Source organism: Paecilomyces variotii (genome assembly GCF_004022145.1).
Source record: "Paecilomyces variotii strain CBS 101075 chromosome Unknown C8Q69scaffold_2, whole genome shotgun sequence".
In the NCBI taxonomy this organism is placed as follows: domain Eukaryota; kingdom Fungi; phylum Ascomycota; class Eurotiomycetes; order Eurotiales; family Thermoascaceae; genus Paecilomyces; species Paecilomyces variotii.
In genome coordinates, this window is record NW_021167141.1 from 1,536,699 (window position 1) to 1,556,670 (window position 19,972).

The 19,972-nt window shown below is 49.5% G+C and overlaps 8 protein-coding genes across 8 annotated transcripts; 5 read left to right on the forward strand and 3 right to left on the reverse strand.

Annotated features, from left to right (window-relative positions):
• The first annotated feature begins 1,131 nt into the window (after positions 1-1,131).
• C8Q69DRAFT_149327 (hypothetical protein) lies at positions 1,132-2,561 on the forward strand. Its single transcript, XM_028625517.1, has 3 exons — positions 1,132-1,459; positions 1,520-1,982; positions 2,038-2,561. The coding sequence occupies exons 1-3, from the start codon at positions 1,343-1,345 to the stop codon at positions 2,436-2,438; spliced, it is 981 nt and encodes a 326-aa protein (XP_028487423.1). The 5' UTR covers positions 1,132-1,342; the 3' UTR covers positions 2,439-2,561.
• C8Q69DRAFT_149338 (hypothetical protein) lies at positions 2,493-3,843 on the reverse strand. The gene is made up of 2 exons (XM_028625518.1): positions 3,634-3,843; positions 2,493-3,355 (listed from the first exon to the last, which is right to left on the reverse strand). Exons 1-2 carry the CDS (start codon positions 3,733-3,735, stop codon positions 2,684-2,686), a joined length of 774 nt encoding a protein of 257 aa, XP_028487424.1. The 5' UTR covers positions 3,736-3,843; the 3' UTR covers positions 2,493-2,683.
• A 705-nt stretch (positions 3,844-4,548) lies between these two features.
• C8Q69DRAFT_149368 (peptidyl-prolyl cis-trans isomerase pin4) lies at positions 4,549-5,438 on the forward strand. The gene is made up of 3 exons (XM_028625519.1): positions 4,549-4,784; positions 4,927-5,029; positions 5,215-5,438. Exons 1-3 carry the CDS (start codon positions 4,656-4,658, stop codon positions 5,367-5,369), a joined length of 387 nt encoding a protein of 128 aa, XP_028487425.1. The 5' UTR covers positions 4,549-4,655; the 3' UTR covers positions 5,370-5,438.
• Positions 5,439-7,314: 1,876 nt separating this feature from the next.
• C8Q69DRAFT_441962 (hypothetical protein) lies at positions 7,315-8,343 on the forward strand (the record flags this gene model as incomplete). The annotated part of the gene is made up of 2 exons (XM_028628799.1): positions 7,315-7,516; positions 7,592-8,343. The coding sequence occupies 2 exons, from the start codon at positions 7,315-7,317 to the stop codon at positions 8,341-8,343; spliced, it is 954 nt and encodes a 317-aa protein (XP_028487426.1).
• Positions 8,344-8,541: 198 nt separating this feature from the next.
• On the reverse strand, positions 8,542-10,214 carry C8Q69DRAFT_149382 (UDP-Glc/Gal endoplasmic reticulum nucleotide sugar transporter). Its single transcript, XM_028625520.1, has 2 exons — positions 9,769-10,214; positions 8,542-9,704 (listed from the first exon to the last, which is right to left on the reverse strand). Exons 1-2 carry the CDS (start codon positions 9,993-9,995, stop codon positions 8,627-8,629), a joined length of 1,305 nt encoding a protein of 434 aa, XP_028487427.1. The 5' UTR covers positions 9,996-10,214; the 3' UTR covers positions 8,542-8,626.
• A 239-nt stretch (positions 10,215-10,453) lies between these two features.
• On the forward strand, positions 10,454-11,370 carry C8Q69DRAFT_149397 (hypothetical protein). The gene has a single exon (XM_028625522.1). It carries the CDS (start codon positions 10,555-10,557, stop codon positions 11,149-11,151), a length of 597 nt encoding a protein of 198 aa, XP_028487428.1. The 5' UTR covers positions 10,454-10,554; the 3' UTR covers positions 11,152-11,370.
• C8Q69DRAFT_149396 (putative transcription factor SipA3) lies at positions 11,371-16,345 on the reverse strand. Its single transcript, XM_028625521.1, has 6 exons — positions 16,024-16,345; positions 15,580-15,943; positions 13,051-15,526; positions 12,912-12,998; positions 12,640-12,861; positions 11,371-12,588 (listed from the first exon to the last, which is right to left on the reverse strand). The coding sequence occupies exons 1-6, from the start codon at positions 16,077-16,079 to the stop codon at positions 11,591-11,593; spliced, it is 4,203 nt and encodes a 1,400-aa protein (XP_028487429.1). The 5' UTR covers positions 16,080-16,345; the 3' UTR covers positions 11,371-11,590.
• A 219-nt stretch (positions 16,346-16,564) lies between these two features.
• C8Q69DRAFT_441966 (KRI1-like family C-terminal-domain-containing protein) lies at positions 16,565-18,469 on the forward strand (the record flags this gene model as incomplete). Its single annotated transcript, XM_028628800.1, has 2 exons — positions 16,565-16,745; positions 16,806-18,469. 2 exons carry the CDS (start codon positions 16,565-16,567, stop codon positions 18,467-18,469), a joined length of 1,845 nt encoding a protein of 614 aa, XP_028487430.1.
• Positions 18,470-19,972: the final 1,503 nt, after the last annotated feature.

The window sequence follows — 19,972 nt, forward strand, 5'->3', positions numbered from 1 at the left end:
GAGGAACAAGAACGAGTACGAGAAGCAGAATAATGCGAAGAGGAAGAAGTGGAAGAACTGCGGGCGGGAAAGGCAGACAATGGAACTCACTAAGTGAACTCACTAACTCGACTCAACTGACTGACTGGCCTGAACTGAACTGAACTGAACCTGAATCTGAATCTCAGTGGCCACCGGGTTCTGCCGGGCGGGGAGGGATTGTGGCGGCGGGCATTCCTGGTCGAGTTGAAATTATGATTATTATTATTATTATTATTATGGTACTGGTAGATACTCGGTAATTAATTAATTATTATTATTATTAAACAGAGGGACTCACTCACTCTTACTCTCTCTCTCGAGTTCTCATCTCAGTCATCTCACTCACTCAACTGCTCCAGTAACTAACTAATTACTGCTTGTCTCAGCCAGAAAGGGGGGCCTCTCGATCGCTGGCTGGTCGACTGCAGCCACCGCCTCCACCCGCCGATCCCCAGCGCTGGCCGGTTTCGTGCTGGATGCAACAGGGATCGCCGCCTCCGGTGCGGATTCTCACTTCACCACTATGCCAATTAGTTTATCATCAGTTGCATCGGGCGTAATTTAATCATTAGTTGATTGATTAATTACTTCGAGTACCATCTGGTATTATTATTATTATTATTATTATTATTATCTCTGGTCAATAATAATCAGTTATGAACTAGTTGGTTAGTGAGTTCATTCGTTCGTTCAGAAAATAATGGGAGAGCGATCTGGAAGCTGCTCGCATGTATCTCTCTCGTGCCGTTTGTCGCCTTGCTCTCGTCTCAAGTTTCAACAAGGACAGGGTTGCCATGCACGCTGTCGTGGCTGCAGTCAGACTTGAGTACTCAAGTCCGTGCTCACTTCCAAATCTCTCTCTTCTCGATCTCCAGTCGGTGAGGGCCAGGCCCTGCTGAAGAAGATAGAGTAGTTCAGTTACCAGATAAAACAGGAATGCCACCCCCAAAACACTTCCTGTCGTGGGTCAAAACAACAACAACAGTAAATAAATAATAATAATAACAATCAAATAATCCTGCACTGCCCAGATCAGAGCCCATGGGGGACCACCCGTGGATCTGACACCAGTTGGTTAGTAAATTAATCTAAGTCGTAGATAATAATAACCACTAGGTATCTTCCTCGAAGCCCACACTTCTCGCTGCCGTCCGCGCGTCTCCATCAGGCTCGCTGATAAAAACCAACTGTCGTCGACGTGACGTTCACACTCTTTCTCTGCCTCTGCACAAGGAGAAGAAGAAGAAGAAGAAGAAGAAGAAGAAGAAAAGGAAAAGGACAAGAAAAAGAAAGGGCAGCGGAGAGAGAGAGAGAGAGGAAGATGGCGACCGTCGCACACACGGTCGCGTCGAAATGGACGGCCGCAGTCCAATCCACCGCCAACAACATGGACGCGGTAGACGCTGTGCGCGCCTTCTTCCTCTTCGCAACTTGCACGGTACGATCTGGCTCCGTCGCTTGTCTATCGTCTACAAGTCGGCTGAGATGTCCAGAGTAGACGCTGTCCGTCAGCGGGATTCCCTACTTGCGTGCCCGCTTCGTCGACTATGGCCCTCGTGCCACCGACTCCTCCAGGTCGGCGTCGACTATCGCCGCGCCTCGTTCACCGCTGACTCGCTTCATCGATTATCTGGCGGCGTGGAGAGTGCCGCACAGCTACTTCATCCATTTCTATGTGCTGTCCGTGCTGTCGTCCATCTTCTGGGCGACCCAGCTGCTCTCCCGCGGCCCCGCGTTCAGAGTCATCGCCGCTCGCGTCAACGAAGAGCATCGGTCCAAGTCCATGTCGCTCAATCAGGTCTGGCTATGTTGGGCTCTGATGGCCATCCAGGGTGCTCGACGGCTCTATGAATGCATTGCAACAGCGAAGCAGTCCTCCTCACAGATGTGGTTCGTGCACTGGTTTCTGGGACTCGCCTTCTACATAGCAATGACGCTGGCGATCTGGATTGAAGGAACAGGTAGGAGAGTTCTCATGGGATCCCGCCGGGGCTGCTGGCTCATACTAGGTTCCAGGCACCCTCCTTGCGCGAGATATCACCCTCGATCATCTGCGGGTCACCAACGTCCCTACGCCGCGGACGCTGCTGTGTCTGCCTCTCTTTCTGTTGGCCTCGGGCCTGCAGCACGACTGCCATCATTACCTGGCGTCTCTGAAGAAGTATACCCTCCCTGCTCACCCACTCTTTCTCTCGGTAATATGCCCTCACTATACAGCAGAGTGTGTCATCTATCTGGCCCTGGCCCTGTTGGCTGCCCCTGCCGGAGAATCCATCAATAAGACGGTCCTCTCCGGTCTGTTCTTTGTCGCGGTCAACCTGGGCATTACCGCTGCCAGTAGCAAGCGATGGTACATGCAAAAGTTTGGCGAGGAAAACGTGCGGAATAGATGGAGGATGATCCCCTTCCTATATTAGATTAGAATCCGCCTATTAGAGCCAGTTCGATGCGAGAGCCGTGAACCACAGAGTCCATATCTGTTCCCCATGGTTTTCACGTGAATCATCTGGCATGGGTGTCAGGGTTCTTCCTAAGGCGGCAATTTCGCCAATTTCAAATGCAACCGGTTAGAGACCGCTCCAGCGAGACGGAATTCCCGCGTTGTGCAGGGGTTGATGGATGGATTGATAGAATTCTTTTCACTTTTTTTTTCTTCTTCCTGTCATCGTATACCCAAAAACCTGCCACTGTTGCCCAGTTTCGCTACCTTGATCACATCCCGATATGTGAGGCTCATCCTCACTTCCCTTTCATACGAACCGCGTTCGTATCTCTGTCGATCACCCAGTAGATCCCAGTTGCACACCGTTTGCGCCGTGAGATTCTCGTCCCGGTTCGTCTCCGCAATGCCGTGCAGATAATCCGTATACATGACTTTCGTCGTGATAAGCAGACTCCGCGGCTCCTGGAGGATCCGGTAGTGTTGTGGGCTAGCTCCGTTCTGCTCCTTTTGACCGTCATCATCGTCCCCGTTGGCTGGATCAGGAACGGGGCTGTCCGACCCTTCTCGCCGGTGCTGCTTCTCGTACACGTCCAGTACTATAGGCGCTCCGAGACTCACAGTCGCCACGAGTGGGTAGTACGCCGCTCCGTCCTCGTGTGGCATGATCCCCTGGCCGGGCCGGTACTCGTTGATCAGGACATGGTTGGGTGCTCCGTGCGGCGCGTCCGCGAAGATACCCAGCTCGTCGAATCGCGGACTGATGATCGGCTGTGTCAGCCAGGTCGGCAGCGGGGATGCGAGCAGCGTGTTGGACTTGGAGAGCGCCGACGGCCACGACTGGAGACGGCGGTGGGAAAGCTGCGTCCAGCGCGGAAGCGGGACGGTAGTTATCTGTTTTGCAACATTAACAATCTCAGAAACCACGACAAAACTCGGGCAGGGGTTCAATCTGGTGTGTTTTCCGCCAGAAAAATCCCATTTTGGTGATATAGGCATCCCAAATAGGCGGGTGTCTCGTGACATCAAACAGGCAGTGCTCCCTGAAAAGGGGGTAGAGCAGATAGTATTTCTCAACATTGAGTAGGCATTCAGAAAATCCTTTCAGGAGCAGGAGGCTAAACACAAGAGATAGACACAAACACGGAAAGACAAAACAAGGAAACACCAACCTTCTGTAGCAACCTCTCCTCCTCAGCCTCGCTGATGAAGTTGGGGATATAATATGCATCTTCCGGTAACGATGTAATCCGCGCTGCTTCCAGTGAGGTCATTCGGAAAATGGTCTTTCTTTCAGAAAATGATGAATGAGGAATAGGAATATCCCTCCTTTCTTCTTTCTTCTTTTTTCTTTTTCTTCCTCCTTTTCCTTCTCGATCCGGCCTTGCCTTCTGGTTGCTAAGAGCGCGCCTTTCTGACACTATGCATGAAGAACGTAGCAAGTAGTTGGTTTAAGGAAATGACAAATGAAAAGGAGAAGCGGGTATACGACTAGGAAACAAATGCCAGTACGATATCCTTCTTGTAACTAGGCAATGTTTGACTCAAACGCGAACTTCCCTCTTCTGACTGACTCCGCTGCGACGTGAATGTAAATCGAAAGTGATAACTATCGTTTCTTTCAATTCTTTCTTTTTCCTCGCGATTCTCCCAAGACCAAGAAACCTTAAATATCAAGAGAAAACAACAAAAGGAACAAAAAAAAAGATAACCAGATGCTTTGCTTGTACAGAAAAAGGGAGTCATAAAAGTAAGTTAGTTAGTAGGCAAAAAGATGGAACAAGAGATGGAAGAGAATGACCCCCCGGTCTAGACCGATCAAGGAGTTTCGTGATTGCTCCCGACCGAAGACGGCCCATAGTCTACCTGTTATTTGTGCCTGAGGCGTCACGGCAATCAACACCCCGCGCGCCGCGGGCCCTCTTTTCGCCGAATACGGCCCAAAGGTTCCTATGCCGGCGTCATATTGGTTGTTGGTGATCAATATTTAAAATCAAAGGGAGAAATAGCCAAGTTTGCTTGCAGTTTCTACACTTTGTATTTTGATTCGAGGGTGTTTTCTATCCATCTTTACTCTCAAGGACGGAATATTTATATGTTTCCGTGGTGACATATTCATCCCACTTTTTTTTTTCTTTACCTTTCCTTCTCTCAGCTTCTCATATACATATACGATCTATTCAGATCTTGAGTTATGGCGCCCAAGAACAATGTCAAGGGCGGCAAAGGCAAGGGAAAGGATGCCTCTGATGCTGGTGGGAAGGACGCAAAGGGTGGAAAAGGATTGAAGCCTGCTACTTCGATCAACGTTAGACATATTCTTGTATGCGGTATTCCCTTTCTTTCTTTTTTTTTTCTTTCTTTCTTGCTTTATGTTTTACTGTATGACCTTTTGTTTGTCTTTTTCTTGTTTTTTTCCCATCCAATGATCGCAATAAATCCGATACTGACAATCCATCCAACAGTGCGAGAAGCACTCCAAGAAAGAAGAAGCTCTCGAGAAACTCCGTAATGGTGCGAAATTCGATGATGTTGCCAGGGAGTATTCAGAAGATAAAGCTAGACAAGGCATGTATCAGAACCCTTCGCGCTATTTCCTATATATATTTGATATTATGCCATAACATGCTCCTTATACTTTCAATTTTATATGCGTACTTGTAGGGAAATCATACCACAGCGCATCTCGCGGTGTTCATCTCATATGTTTCATCATTTACGTTATACTGTCGAATTGCTAACCTCTATCACAGGTGGTTCCCTTGGCTGGAAAGTCCGCGGTAGTCTCGATGCCGCTTTCGAAAAGACGGCTTATGATCTCGAGCCTAGCACAACTGCCAATCCGAAATATGCTGAGGTCAAGACTGGTTTCGGGTACCATATTATTATGGTTGAGGGGCGGAAATAAGATAGCTTTATTTGAGAAGTTTCTGTTTGGAATTAATTCATGATTATATATGTGTAAGATCAATATGCGAATTTCCGTTTCTATATCACTTTTTTAATGAACTACGAATCTTTGCTTGGTTTCAGGGAAGGCTTGTCATTATAGTGACGCACTGCATTTGGTAAATATATAAATTGTAAAATCTTTGGGGAACCTAATACTCAGGAATTTGCTAAACTTGTCGGAGGACCATGAAATTGAAAGCCATTGTTGAGCAGGTGCACATGCCCTACAGTACATATATGGGACGACGGGATTCATCAAACTTCAGTTCTCCTTAGCTCATAGAAACAATCTCCAGGAAATCCCCATGCGGGCTAAACCACATGGTCCAAAAGTTTCTAAACTGTGTCTGTGCTATCTAGATTCCAGACAAAATGCCCGGCGGCAACAACCAATTGGAGAATATCACATCTCTCTCTCATGGCAGAGTCTCAGTTATCCCGGCACTAAGTAACCAATGGTTCGCGGCATGCAGAAAAGATATCATCTTGGATTCAGGCTGAGTGAATCAGACACGCGAGATAGTTCCAGCCGAGACAGTTCTCTCACCCCGCTTTAAGTACATAAATGCTTAGTGCGGGTTCGCGTGGGATGGTCGCTCGAGAACGAACTGGAGCCAAGCACAACGATGGAGCCTGATCTCACGAGAGTTCGAGACATCTGTTTTGATATCAGAAGCGGCGGCGTCTCTGATTCATCTGCTGACGCTCTTGACACGCAGGGTCCGCGAACGCTGCGGGATGGATATTTACATACTGCAGTTAGCTTCGCGCCTATACCTATCGAGAAACAAAATGGGCCAGATCAGGCCTCCGAGTCTCGATTCTAGACAAGAATAGATTCTAAATGGCTAAATATCCTTTCTTCCCCCCCCACGAAGTAGTTCTGATGTTCTCTACTAAAGATTGTATGTGACACCGCCGCTCCATGGGGTTGATTTATCGAAACGCTAGGGAGAAGAAACCCCCACGACTTCGGCATTCGAACCACCGAACACCAAGAGCTACGACTCTCTCGCACACTTTTCTTCCGTCGTCGGGGATTGCCCTGGATTCCTAATGCTCCCGCTCGTCCGACATAGATCTACTAGACGTATCATAGAATCGTTCGCGGTACAGTACTTCTGAGAAGCCCAAAGTACGAAATAGACCTGATAGAGAAGGTATATTGTCTAGTGGACGTTGACAGGTATTACATAGCGGATGGCGATCTATCTCGATGTCTCCCACTTAGGTCCAGCTTGGTCTGGGTCCATTTCCTGTCGATTAATCCCAAGGTTTACCGGCTGATCTTAGGATCCCGATGGCACGGACATGCACATCCAGACTGCATGGCTAGGCGTTCGGTGCGGCAGTATCTGATCGCCTTTGTTCCCCGGCTGAAGCTCCAGGCCCTTGCTCGAGGTTGGCCTTCAACCTCGTGTGAGAACTAATTGGTGTCTCGCGCTGTGCGAGTTAAGCAATGCTGTTACTATATCACCCCGGTGAAAAGTTATTTCCATTTTGATCTTCCTAGTCGCCTACTTGATTTGCTGGATTATTTTCCGTTGCTCTTCCATTGTCCGTTTTCTTCTGCCGGATCATTCTTTTCGGCCATTTCGCTGTACATACATACATCTGGGATTCGCTATATAAACTTCCCTTCTGTCCCCTGTCCCATCGCCCTTAGCGTACACTTCACTATACTATACGTGCGCCTGATTAATGAGTTGAGTTCCATAGCACATTGGCGTTGCGATTCAATCTCGCATCCTGGGGATATCCTGTTGCTATAAATACGTATAGCACGGACCTGCTTTCTCAATCAAAGACTTTATTTAGTGGCTCTACCCAATGTCCCAATGCCCATTCTACCTTTCTACGCTACTCCTGATCATTGACGACACTGCAGTGTCTCTATCCTGATGTTCGGTTCTCGCGTCTCTTCACCATTATACCCATCATTCAGCCATCACTCCTATACATCAGAAGACTCAGGCTCCGCTACTACTGCGCCTATCCTGCCCACAGGCGGATGCCAATTTATCCTCTTGCACTCATCTACTCCTGACCAGCGCTGCTCATGCCAGGGCTTCCGCCTCCATGAGAGCTTACCGGGAGCTCACTGTGAGTGCGGGCACCAGGCATGCTATCATTCCCATGATTCCATACCGCAGTCGTCGACGGAATGTACCTCAGCAGGCTATTTAGCCTTGATGGATAAGATGCGAAGACTTGAAGCTCAATATGAGCATGAAAGGAAAGTCTGGCAGGAAGAGTTGAATGAGGAGCGACGAGCTCGTCGGGAAGATATTCGCGTTCTTCGAGAGGCGATGTATTCATTGTATAAAGTTGTTGAGCAAGATATCCCGCGACAGTTTGAATATGTGGAGGATAAAATTGAAGGATTGGTGGATAGTCAACAGCAGTTACAAGAGAGGGTCATGACTGTGGATGATTCGACTATGGCTTTGGAAGACCGAGTGGCTAATTTAGAAGATGAACAAGATTCGAACGATGAAGGGGCAGTCGATGATGAGGATGAAGTTGTTGGAGAATCTACAGAGCAATATGGCAGCGACATGGCTGCGCTTGATACCTCTCTCGCTGGGCAGATAGCAGTCCGCCCATCTGTCCGCGATGGGTTTCCCGCTTCAGGCAGCGATGAAGCTTCTATCAAACTTGCTGAAGCCTCACGGAAGACACATCTGGACGACCAAGATCAGTCATTCCAACTACCACCGAACCCTTTGCATGCTGTCAACCCTGCGCAATTGAAGCGTAAACGGCATGGGGTTGATCATGAAATGGCCGAGTCTACTGCTGAGAGCAGACATTCTTTCACCCTACCAAGCCCACCGCCTCTCTCACTTTCAAGTCCAGATCAGGGCCCTTCTCGGTGTCATAGCGAGCCAAGCATTGCACCATACTCTTCATTCGGTCTGACGAGTTGACTATCACATATTCAGCTGTCCACTCTAGCATTGATTATTCGAACTCGATATTGATAGAGGAAACAGGGCAAGATCTCAGATTTTATATATGGGGAAGACAGGTAATATAGGCACCTTTATTTCTGCATCTAAAGTAAAGGGTTTGGTATTATTGTATCCATCTATATAAAGTCTAATAGCGTCACGCCAAAGTTGAGCAGCGACAAGAAGGGGAAGAGCAAAAATATACTCTGGTCTGATAGACATTCATGATATTGTATCAGGACGGTAGGTTTCCACCCCGTCATAGCTCTTTCTCAGCCGCAGCTTTCGCTTTAGCTTTCTCTTTGGCCTTCTTCTCTTGTCTCTGGACGATGCCCTCGGCTCCAACACCGCCGAAAACGAGCGCCACACCTAGCCACTGGCCGCGAGAGAGCGAGTGACCAAACCAGAAGACGCTGAGGAGCATAGTGAGCATCTTCCGTGTCACGGTGACGGTGACGAGCAGAAGGGAGGAGAATCTAGACAAGGTGTGGAAGATGAAGAGCTGGCCGATGGCGCCGCAGATAGAGAAGCCGAGGACGTCCTTCAAGGCCTGAGGGTGTCGGGAGAGGAAAGAGATGGCAGAAGAAAGCTCCGATCCTGTGGATGGAGGAATCGGGAGCGGCAGGATGGATAGAATGACACTGTTTGAGAGATAAGGCATGACGAGCAGATAGGCGGTTGTGAGGATGGTGGAGAGGACGTTCTGCGCGACCATCATCTGCGGACCGGAGAACTTGGTGTAGAGGTGCGGGGAGCTGAAGACATGGTCTTGAGTAGTGTTGGTGAGGCCGTCGAGGAGGAGGTTGATGGAGAGGAGGAAGAGACCATAAGCAGATGAGCCACTGCTGGCTTTATTCGCGGACGCTGCTGCTACCTTCTTGCTCGTACCTGGATGGTACAATGTGAAAGTCGCTACGCCCAGGGTGACCAGCAGAACAACACCGTACTTGTACAGAGGATATCGCTTCCGGAAGATGGCCAAGTGAAGGAACATGACCGGAAGGAGTTTGCAGGACTTCGCGAGGATAAACGTCAAGTAGTCGATATGCGCCAGACTAGCGTAGCCAAATGGAGATGCCAATGAAGAGGATATGCTGACGAGAATCAGGGGAAAGAGGATCCGACGAGTCGGGAAGATCGAGGGTACTTTCTGGCCCTTAGGTGTCGAAAAGTACAGGTATAGGAAACCCGTTATGGCAGCGAAGGAGGATTGAATGGTGTTCAATACGATAGAGAAGGTCCATCGCTCTGTTGGGGGTTCCGGCTCTTCGGTTGTTGCGGGACGAAGAGGATAAGCGGTTGTTGTGATAGCTTCTTGCAGGACGGCCCATGATAGACTACTCGTATAATAAGACTTAGCTCTTCAATCCTAGATCCTGACAGAAAAAAGAAATTCCTTACAAAGAAGCATATATCCCCAGAACACAGATAGCAAGTTGTACCAATCCGGGGCTATCTGAAGGTGGTGTAAGTGCACTGCTGATAGACGCGCTCCCATCTGCCGCAATTGGCTCCTTTGTCGACCCATTTGTCTTTCTGTTATTTGGACCCGGCGAGTCCAAAGGTGAGTGCATAAACCCAGAGGATGGAGTGCGCTGTATAGGCGCCGCCTGCTTCTGTCGTGCCATGACAGCGGAGGGATGCTGTATGTATTAGTTACGATAAAACGGGTGGTCCCGTCCGAGGAATGATGTAAAGAACTCCAATGAAGGGCTGTTCAAAGGGACAAATGATAGGAAGTGATTATTCAAGAAAGCATCTTCCAAAAAGAAGGACAAGAAGGGACGTCGGAGGCGAGAGTAATCCAAGTACTCCTTGATGCCATGTGTTCAGTTATCTGAACTGGAGCTCCAGAACGCGGAGTCCGGTAAGGCTGACCAGCGCGCTTTTTCGCCGCACGGGGTTGGCGCCAACCCTAGTTTTCCTTGCGCTCTCGTTGATCCCCGCATGAAGAGATCAACCTTCAACCTCGCTGGAGTAGACATCAGAGAGCCTCTATTTTACAGGATTTCAATTGACGCACATTCCCTGGCTAGCTTCCACGCATCAACAACTCCAACAACGCTAAACTAGCCCTGCGATTGAAGCCATCCGGAAGCTGCGCATCAATCCGACAAAAGTTTCAAATCACATCTACATTATCGCAAACTCCAACATCCACATCCACATCCTAACTCGCAATTCACAATGTCGACAATAACCTCCCCTCCTAGTCCCTCCGCTCTCACATCACTCATCTCCGCTTCCGGTTCCTCAGATCCCATCTCCGCCCTCACCACCCAGATCCTCCACAACCTCAAGCACCAACATCTCTGGACTTCGCTACAAATCCACCAACTCCCCAGCACAACAGACCAAGATGCATCTATCCCCTTAATCTCTGGTATTCCCCCGAACCGTCTCTACACGCACCCAGACGAGCAGCTCTGGATGCTCGAAAACAACCTCCGTGACGACGACATCGGGCCCGAACGCTTCTTCGTCCTTCCCACCACGAGAGGGCAGAAATTCACACTGCGGAAGCTCGCGGGGGTTTTTGATTCCCTTCCTGAGGTGGAGGAGGATGAAAGACCCCTATTGACCCAGGTGACGGATGATCAGAAAACCAAGGATAAAGCGGAGAAGTTAAGCGCGTATTATGAGCGGCGGAAACAGATGAGCAAGACGCAAGAATGGGGTGGGAAGAGGTTGCTCTTGGCTATGGTGGATAGGGGTGTTGGTGGTGATGGGACGGTGGTGTACTATGTCATCCAGGAGGGAACGGTCAAGCCGAGACAAAACTGAGTATATGCTTTGCCATTGAAACATCTATACCTCAGTATCAGGCAATCTGAATCGCGGATCTTGTGCTCCTGTGCTGAAGCCTTGTCCGGGCCGGCCGTTGAGCGCGAACAGGACGCTTTTGATCGAGCTACTTACAGGAGCTTTATCGCTGGACGCGCATGCTGAATGGGCCCGGCTAGGGGCTTGACTACGATAGTATCCATCTCGGTCATGACACAGTCACATTCGTCGATATATACATCAGTTCTATCTCACAGACTGGGGATATATCCGGGGCGGAGATGCTATCTCGCCGAATTATGTACACCGAGAAGACCGGCAGGGGAAAAACAAGGGCAGGCGAGCGTATCCAAATCGACCCAACGCGGCAGGGTATCGTCTTCCAGATGGAACGAAAATGACAGAAACACAATTAACCAACATATACTCAGAAGCTTCTTCAAAGGATGGAAGTACGTCCAAGTTCAACTCCAGACCGGTTCTCGTCGATGCGTTCCTGTTCCTGCAAGCAACTCTTACAGTAATCTTCGTACAGATGCTTGATCTCATTTCTATGTTCGCCAAAGAGGGCTCCTGCACGTGGAAATGAGTTGAAATCGACTTCTGTGGTCTCGTCGTCTTGGTTGAGCAGGAGCTCAACCTGGTGACAGCGACGCGTCTCCTGTTGGAGCCAGCGTTCCCACTCGTTCTGGAGCACTTCCCGCTCAACGCTGTTCACCACACGGAGTGCAACAATGAGATCATGTCGGTACATGCCAAGCCGCTCGCGAGTCTCCTGAAGACGCCTCGCTGCACTCTTGGATATTGCGTCTCTGGGATGGGTCGAGGTCAAGGTCAGCGGCAGGTCATAGTTAACCAGCGTCTGTTCGTGGAATGTGGAGAAGCAACTGCTAGAGCCATTGCCATCAATACGCCACACCGTGTTGTTGGCAATCGCTTCGTCAATATCCCTCAGGTAAATTGCTTTGCTCATAACATTGTTCGGGGTTACGCCCAAACGAGCCATAAATTTCCCTGCGTTTCTCTCGTGCCACCAGTCGAAAGTATCTCGCGATGAATAGAACCCATTGATCAGCAGGCTGGAGAACAGTAGGACCAGTATGACGGTGTTGGCCCGAGTTGTCTTCCAAATCCAGCGTAGCAACGCGAAAGTCCAAAGCATCAGCGAAGAGACTGCACTCTCCAGGAAAGACAAGCATGTCTCAGATACCAACTGCATCAGTGCCCGCTGCTTCCGAGATCTGCGGAAACCTAGCTTAGAAAGAGCATCAGATGGAAGCTCAAACCCCTGCTTCTGGTGTCCGACTTGGCCAAAGATAGTAATGGCCCTCTTTGTCCGGCTGTGAGGACCCAATCGTCGCACTTGATCACTGACTAGATCAAGAAGGTCCAGAGCGTCTTGTTCCAGGTCGCTCAGCGCTTGTTTATCAATGATATCTGATAAAATATTAGCCAAGAACCTAGTTTACCAGAAAGGATAATGCTCACTCTTCAGCAAATAGGGAGACCATAGCCATTCCACCTTCGTATAGACCGCAATCTTGCATCGGGACTTGGCGACGTAGGTGATTACAATCTTGCTGACAAGGCGAAAGCTGCGCCGGAAAGGCAGATGCCAGGCCGTTCTCTTGTCAGTAACAACGTAACACAGGTGGTCGTTTAGGACGTCAATTATTTGATAGTCCGATACTTTGTTTTCTTGTGTCCGCCCTGTAGGCTGTAAGTAAAGATCCAAATAGCAACAGCTTGCTAAGACATACCAAGGAGGTCGACCGTCTCTATCTGATATGACATGTCTCGTCTCATATGCCGTGACTCTGAAGTGATCCACGGTCCCTGTTTGATATCTATAGATCGTGAGCGACACCTCCAAATGTACAGGCAGCCAGTAAAACTCACTATGAACCCTTCTTTCCTTCAGTAGCATTTGCCAGACTGCGCTCTTGTCACCAAAGAGTACGTGGAACAGCGCTTTAGAGCTGATCTCGAGTACCCTTTCTGCGGCCAGGCTCAGATTCCCCTGAGGAATATACTGAACAGGCTGGGCGGGCAATCTGAACTTCGCCACATCCTTCCCGCGATGAGCTTTAGTTGAGTCGAGCTCAAGATCTTTGTCGATATAGATAGGGGCTCTGATATCCCTGCCAGCCTTTGCGGGGATGAGGTCGCCTGCAACAGCACTAGCATCTGCCGGAGTGCTGAGAGAGACGTCTTCCCAACTGTCAACGCTAAGAGCCCTAGAGGGACTCTCGGATTCCATCTTGATCAAGGTCTTCAGAATCGCTTCCAAAGAAAGCGGCTCCTCAGCAGTGGCTTCGCTTATCAGGAAGTTTATTCTTCTTTGGAGAAGTCTCAGAGGCTCAAGGAACGTCTTTATAGTGATCCTGCCCGGGGTATCTTGTCCTATTGGCGGAGCAACGTGGAGGAACAAGAAATCGCAATCTCTTCCGGGCGCAGCAGTAACCTCTGTAACTGCGCTAAGTTGGACGCTTGTTGTTAAAACAAGGCCATAATAATGGCTGTAGAAATAGATGTTTCGTGTCGTAACATAGGCTCTGCCGGGGAACTCCTGTTGGTCGTTCGGGCTCCAGGTAGCTCTAAAGACTAAAACCAAGCTCTCTTCTCTGTTCACATTTGGGAAAAGAAGCCGGAACTGGGCATCTTGTGTCCTGAGCAGCTGAGGATAATAGCTAGGGTACTCGTGCGGAACTCCGATAGCAGCCCTCTGCAATTTGGCTGCGTCTCCATCCAGACTAACTGTTTGTCGGTGACGCGGTCCTGAACGTTGAGTCGGAGCTGCAGAGTCATCTGACTCTGCCGCAATGGCGTTCTTTGACGAATCACTCATAGGAGATCCAGGCTTCTTCACCGACGAGCCCTCCCCGTTAGATTCCGGCTGAAGAGCCCTTTCACGCTCCAGCTTATTAACAAAACCCCAGTTAGAGCTGCCCCAGAGATTGGCCATCATCCCGCTCGGCATGCCCCCCGTGTTGTCTGAGAATCCAAGTCCTATTCCTCTCTCATTGCTCACGATAACGCAAGCCTTGCTCATACTTGTGGGAGCAGGAGGATTAGCCAACGTGGGCGGTGCTAGAGACGTTGGAGGAGCTTCACGAAGATTGTAAGTGCGACTCTTGGCTCCGTCGTCCGTTGTATGCACGGGCAAGGGAAGAATACTATGACTCGCGGAGATCAGGCTCGCGATACCACCAGAAGGAGGCGGCATAGGTGAGCTCGGTCCAGTCGTATTCGATTTGCGGTGTAGATCCAGTTTCTGAATTATCCTTGCTGCGTGATCTCGTCCGCTCGATTCTTCCCTATCTCCAGTGAGCCGTCTCGAACTGTGGAATTCGGCGCTGTTCCGCATGGCCAGGCCGTCCCGCTCAGGAACAGGTAGACTCCCGTTTCGATCTGTTGAAGGTAGCTCATCATTCGCATTAGGAGTTAGAGACTCGGAGGGATCGGCCGCAAATTCTGGCGCTGGAGGCTGAGAGATCGAAAATGCAGGATCTTGCACCGTGAGCTTTCCCGAAACTGAAAGGTCGGTACTCGCAGGGTTCTCCAGAGCCTTTTGTTTAGCTGCCTCAAAGGAATTGATCCATTCCATCAGTTCCTTCTGGGACTCTGCTTGCAGCATTATAGTATTGTTTTTCGTCTTGACCTCGAAACAAAATCTTCGTTCTTCTTGAAACGCTGGTCGAATGCTGCAGAGCAACACGCCTATTCTTTCGCTTTCTTCCACACCTCCAGTTCGAGAGCCTTGTACGAGACAGCCAAATATTCCGTTCTTGAGAAAAGCCCAGCGTCTAACCCACACCGTTCGAGTAGGCTTTCCCGTGAACGTCCTGAGATACAGCCAGCCCTGCTTCTCTGGTTTGATTCCTTTGTCTTTGGATAGCTTGAGAGATGGCGGGCCATGAGAACCAAGATAAGGAACCGTAGAGACAGAGTAGTCCTCGAGCTCGCGAGAAGGCCTCGCCGCGTGCTCAGCAGCTTCTTCGATCTGTTTCCTGGCGGAAAGCAGTTCCCGACGAGAGTTTCTTTCGCTAGTCTCCATCTCATGTGTCCAGCCCTTGATACGTTCCATCTCGGGGCTGCATTTGGTGAACGTCGCAACATGGGTGTCATGGATGGTTTTGGCTTCCCGCCATTGATCGAAGAATATCCGTACCAATAATCGATCCAGCGCATTCCGAACTTGAGGTGCCTGAATACAGAAGTCCATAGAGGCTTTCAGATAAGCCTTACGAGCCTCGTGGAGCTGAAAGGCGTCTTCTCTGAGGGCAGATGGTTCTTTCGTCTTCGCTTGGCCCGAATATCTAGCCAGGAGATGGTCGTACTGTTTCTGGGTTTGATCTAAGATACGGCGAGTCTCCTGCAACGATGTGAGACATGGACTCTAGCGCCCGCATGAACTAAGAGACGCACCTTGAAATTTCGCAAGTCTCCCTGGATAAACGCCTTGATGGGTTCAACGACCAGCTGATCCAGTCTCCTCATCGTTGTGATCATTCCATTCCAAATCTCCCTGGCGCTTTCGCCATACCGCTTCATCGCCTGCAGTGTGTAGTCATGGTCGAGGACGGCTTCGGAGACGTTGATCGGGTTCGTGGTGTACGCCAGAAATGTGTTTGTTATACTCTCAAAAGCAGACAGCTCTGCTGTAAGTTTTGCTGCGGACTTGGCGTATCCATCGAGCCATCTTTCTATGAACTCGATCTGGCCGGCAATATGTAGGGTGCTCGCACGGAAGGTTGGAGAGTCAAGAGCAGCTTCTTTTAGTCCGACGGGTCTATATAGGCTGTCAGCAACTCGTTCAAGCTGTCAAACGGGATAACAGAGCAAATGCGAAAAAGAATTTGGCTGGCATACACGACACTGACCAGCTTCCCGTGCTGGGGTACGGGGGAATGTTGAGACGTCGACATCTAGCGCACCTGTCGAGCTGTACGACAATGCACGAGTCGATGAGAAGCCCTTGCCCAACTGTCACCGCCACTGAAGCGCAAACGAGAACACAAACATACAGGTCTACGTCCCATTCGACTCCAATCTCTCGAAGTCGTTTGATGGATGGAGACCATTCATGTATTATTGTCGAGATGCTGTTCAGCGCGTCACCCTGGTGAGACCGAGTGAGACGATCCGGGGTCGGAGCACGGCGGCTATTGGTCAAATACGTCAGAGACTAGAGGCGATAGTCAGTGGAGAATCTCCGCCGCCTGAGGCTGCAATACGCCGATACGAGGGCGGTGTGGTCGAGCGTTTTTTTCTGCCGCCCACTGCAACTTTTTTCCTGTAGACGGACTAACGCCGCGCTGGGGACGACTACTGTCTGAGGTTTGCAATCGCTGCCAGTCTCTGGCCTTTCTTCATTCTGCATTGTTCTGTTCTCTGATTTTCTTCAATCATCATGGAGCCGCCTGCCAAGAAACCCAGGACGCTCCTCGACGACAGTTCGAGCGAGTCTGAAGGCGAAAGCGGAGGTGTTCGCCTAAACGGCGACAAGGCGACTGGCGAGCCAGTGCTGAAAATCAACGAGGAGTATGCGCGCCGTTTTGAGTACAACAAGAAAAGAGAGGAAAAGCAGCAGTGTGAGTCCCGGCTGTCGAACACCACTCATATTTGCTGGTACTGATTTCAATTCCAAATAGTGGAGGCCAAACTGGGTAAATCAGTTGCTTTTGGTAAAAAGAGAGCGCACGATGATGATGATGAAGATGCATCCGGCGGCTCTGACGAGTCATCGTCAGAAGAAGAAGATGAGGATGGAGAACTGGTTACACCGGATCTCGACAACGAGATCATGGCTACCTTGAATGCGATCAAATCAAAAGATCCGAGGGTCTACGACAGCAATGTGACATTCTACTCTAAATTCGACGAAGATGCGTCCGGAAAGCCTGCAGAAAAGAAGGAGAAGGACAAGCCTATGACCCTGCGCGACTACCACCGCGAGAACTTGCTGAAAGGTGTGGCAAACGGAGAAGAGGAGGAAGAGCAAGCTCCCAAGTCTTTCGCGCAGGAACAGGAGGATCTGAAGAAGACCATCGTCAAGGAAATGCATGCTGTGGCGGATGGATCGGATGACGAGGATGACGGTTTCCTTGTTCAAAAATCAGTCACACATCCTCCTCCTGAGCCTAAGAAGAATATCGAACTGGATGTCGAAAACGCGGACAAAGACCCAGAGACTTTCTTGTCGAATTTCATGGCTGCCAAGGCGTGGATTCCTGCGGGCGGATCAAATGGCCTGAAACCGTTCGAGTCAGATGACGAAGAGGAGGATCAGAGGGCGGAATTGTTCGAAGAAGCGTACAACTTCCGGTTCGAAGACCCCAACAAGGTCAATGAGAGATTAATCACTCATGCCCGTGATGCAACCAAGGAGATATCCGTCCGTCGGGAGGAAAAGAGCAGCCGCAAGAAGCGCAGAGAGGCGGAACAACAGAAGAGGGAGGAAGAAAAGAAGCAGCGCGAGGCGGAGAAGAACCGTCTCCGCAAACTGAAGATGGAAGAGCTTGAGGAGAAGGTCAATAAAATCAAACAGGCTGCAGGCATCAGAGCTTCCGAGTTCACGGATGAGGACTGGGCTCGATTCCTTGATGATAATTTTGACGATAAGCAGTGGGAGGAGGAAATGCAAAAGCGCTTCGGTGAGGACTACTATGCTGCGCAGGAAGAGATTGAGAGCGGAGATGAGGACGGCCATAAGAAGAAGCGGAAGCCCAAGAAGCCTACGTGGGATGATGATATTGACATCACAGATCTGGTCCCTGACTTCGAGGCAGAGGAAGAGAAGCCTGATGTCGATATGGACGAGGAAGACGGCGAGGAGGGATCTAAGAAGAGCAAGGGGCAGGAACGCAGAGAAAAGAAACGCGAAGCCCGCAAGGAGAAGATGCTGATTGAAGAGGCCGTTGACCGTAACCTTGACCTTGACCCTACTCTTCTCCCGGGTGCTACCAAGAAGAACGCTGGGCGTTTCCGCTACCGTGAGACATCACCCACGAGCTTTGGTCTGACGGCCCGAGACATCCTCATGGCCGATGACGCGCAGCTGAACCAGTTCGCTGGTCTGAAGAAGCTTGCCCCCTTCCGCGACCCGGAGAAGAAGCGACGGGACCAGAAGAAGCTCGGAAAGAAGGCCAGGGTAAGGCAATGGCGCAAGGAGACCTTCGGAGACGAAGAAGGACCGAAATGGGAGATCCCTGTGCACGAACCTGCTCCTCAGAAGGAGGGCAACGACGATGAGATGAAGGTCGACATTCGCGAGGGAGGATCCAAGAAGAAGAGGAAGAGATCGAAGAAGCATTAAAGTTGTGTACAAATGCATTGGATGAGTATATCCCGGGAGTTGTATCCCTGCCTCCCACGCTCCATGTGATCAGTTTAGTTAGTTATATTGGGTCCAAAAGTGAATAGTTGCGACTATTGATTGTCACCATACAGGCGCAAGTGGATAATTATTGTCATTTTCTCCTTTTTTTTTTCTACCTCCCGTTCGTGATTCAGTAGTTTAATTGAACACAGGAGACCCTAGCACTCCGGGTTACCATACTGCACTTTTAACCTCCTCCTTCAATCCGGTTCAAGAAAGGTTATGTGTTGTCGTCTAGAAGTGAACATCATTTTGATTCCAATATTGACAAGGAAGATTGCAAGTACTCACAATGTTGCATAAACCCAGAGACTGCATCGTTAGGTACTCAGCGTTCCCTCAGAAAATATATATTCCGAGCGACCAATAATCGCATCGACAACCCAAGATCATCCCTAAGCTTTGTCAAACTAGTCACCACCCTATTAACAAACTCCATAGCAATATTATCATTATTATAACGCTGAGATCAAATCGCCATCAACCCATTGCTATGCGTGAGTTCTAGCCTAGTTACCTGAACTGAGCGAGTATGGCAGTGATAGTTATCTCGGCATTCCCCGTGCACGAGCCTTGCAGGAAGGAAATCGAGTCGAGCTACCTGCCTACCTTAGGTAGCTAGCTTCGTAGCTCCCCAGCTAGCTAGCTGATGATAGTTAAATAGCAGCCAAGCAGAAATGACCAAATCATCGCAGCCAGATGCTAAGTTATATTCTTACTAGAAGCTAATGCAAGAAAGTAAGGAAAAAGATAGACTAAAAGCGGACTTTTTTCCTTTGGTTCTTTTGACAGCTGTATAAAAACCCCAATGAGAAAAAACTCTGCATCTGAATGACGTCTAGACTTTTCGTTTTTATTTTTCTCCTTATCTAAGTTGATAATGCTGCCCAAAGATCTTTTCTTGTTGGGTTTCTCTTGTTTTTGAGCTTCGTGCTCCTTGCTGGGAAGAAAGAGCGGTCAGAAGAAGCTATAGCTCATGTCGGATGGCAGGCATGTTTGGGCTTTTGGCTTCGACGCGTGCTACGGGGTCCTCATTACCTGTGTTAGGTAGGTAGGTAGTGAGCTATGGAGTTTTTATGTCAATGCGTAGAGGACTGTTAACTCCTCTTATTAAGAGAGAGAGAGAGAGAGAGAGAGAGAGAGAGTAAATCTCTTGAGAGAGTCGCGAGAATAATAATAACGAGAGTTGTCCGATAACAAATTCCGCGAATCGCAACAAAGAGATAAAATAATAATAATAATAATCCGAGCGTCGGGAAGTGTCTCTCTTCTTCCGTATTAATTAGCGGAGGGGGCTCCACTGGCCCCAAAATAAATCATACTCTACGTAGTACGGGTAAACAATAATAATAATAATAGCAGAAGTTTCTTCTTCTCGTGCGTGGAATGTTACTTCGGGGGGAATTATGCTTTCTAGGCGTCCTTCTGAGCCTTGTCGTG

What these genes read in the sequence shown, in the direction of transcription:
- C8Q69DRAFT_149327 (XM_028625517.1), top strand. Translation starts at nt 1,343, where the DNA reads ATGGCGACCGTCGCACACACGGTCGCGTCGAAATGGACGGCCGCAGTC. An exon ending in TCCTCTTCGCAACTTGCACG is followed by an intron (nt 1,460 to 1,519) that starts GTACGATCTGGC and finishes TGTCCAGAGTAG; the next exon opens with ACGCTGTCCGTCAGCGGGAT. An exon ending in GATCTGGATTGAAGGAACAG is followed by an intron (nt 1,983 to 2,037) that starts GTAGGAGAGTTC and finishes ACTAGGTTCCAG; the next exon opens with GCACCCTCCTTGCGCGAGAT.
- C8Q69DRAFT_149338 (XM_028625518.1), bottom strand. Translation starts at nt 3,735, where the DNA reads ATGACCTCACTGGAAGCAGCGCGGATTACATCGTTACCGGAAGATGCA. An exon ending in AGGAGAGGTTGCTACAGAAG is followed by an intron (nt 3,356 to 3,633) that starts GTTGGTGTTTCC and finishes GTTGCAAAACAG; the next exon opens with ATAACTACCGTCCCGCTTCC.
- C8Q69DRAFT_149368 (XM_028625519.1), top strand. Translation starts at nt 4,656, where the DNA reads ATGGCGCCCAAGAACAATGTCAAGGGCGGCAAAGGCAAGGGAAAGGAT. An exon ending in TCAACGTTAGACATATTCTT is followed by an intron (nt 4,785 to 4,926) that starts GTATGCGGTATT and finishes TCCATCCAACAG; the next exon opens with TGCGAGAAGCACTCCAAGAA. An exon ending in AGAAGATAAAGCTAGACAAG is followed by an intron (nt 5,030 to 5,214) that starts GCATGTATCAGA and finishes CCTCTATCACAG; the next exon opens with GTGGTTCCCTTGGCTGGAAA.
- C8Q69DRAFT_149382 (XM_028625520.1), bottom strand. Translation starts at nt 9,995, where the DNA reads ATGGCACGACAGAAGCAGGCGGCGCCTATACAGCGCACTCCATCCTCT. An exon ending in CTGGGGATATATGCTTCTTT is followed by an intron (nt 9,705 to 9,768) that starts GTAAGGAATTTC and finishes TTATACGAGTAG; the next exon opens with TCTATCATGGGCCGTCCTGC.
- C8Q69DRAFT_149397 (XM_028625522.1), top strand. Translation starts at nt 10,555, where the DNA reads ATGTCGACAATAACCTCCCCTCCTAGTCCCTCCGCTCTCACATCACTC.
- C8Q69DRAFT_149396 (XM_028625521.1), bottom strand. Translation starts at nt 16,079, where the DNA reads ATGTCGACGTCTCAACATTCCCCCGTACCCCAGCACGGGAAGCTGGTC. An exon ending in GAGACTTGCGAAATTTCAAG is followed by an intron (nt 15,527 to 15,579) that starts GTGCGTCTCTTA and finishes ACATCGTTGCAG; the next exon opens with GAGACTCGCCGTATCTTAGA. An exon ending in GAAGGAAAGAAGGGTTCATA is followed by an intron (nt 12,999 to 13,050) that starts GTGAGTTTTACT and finishes CACGATCTATAG; the next exon opens with ATATCAAACAGGGACCGTGG.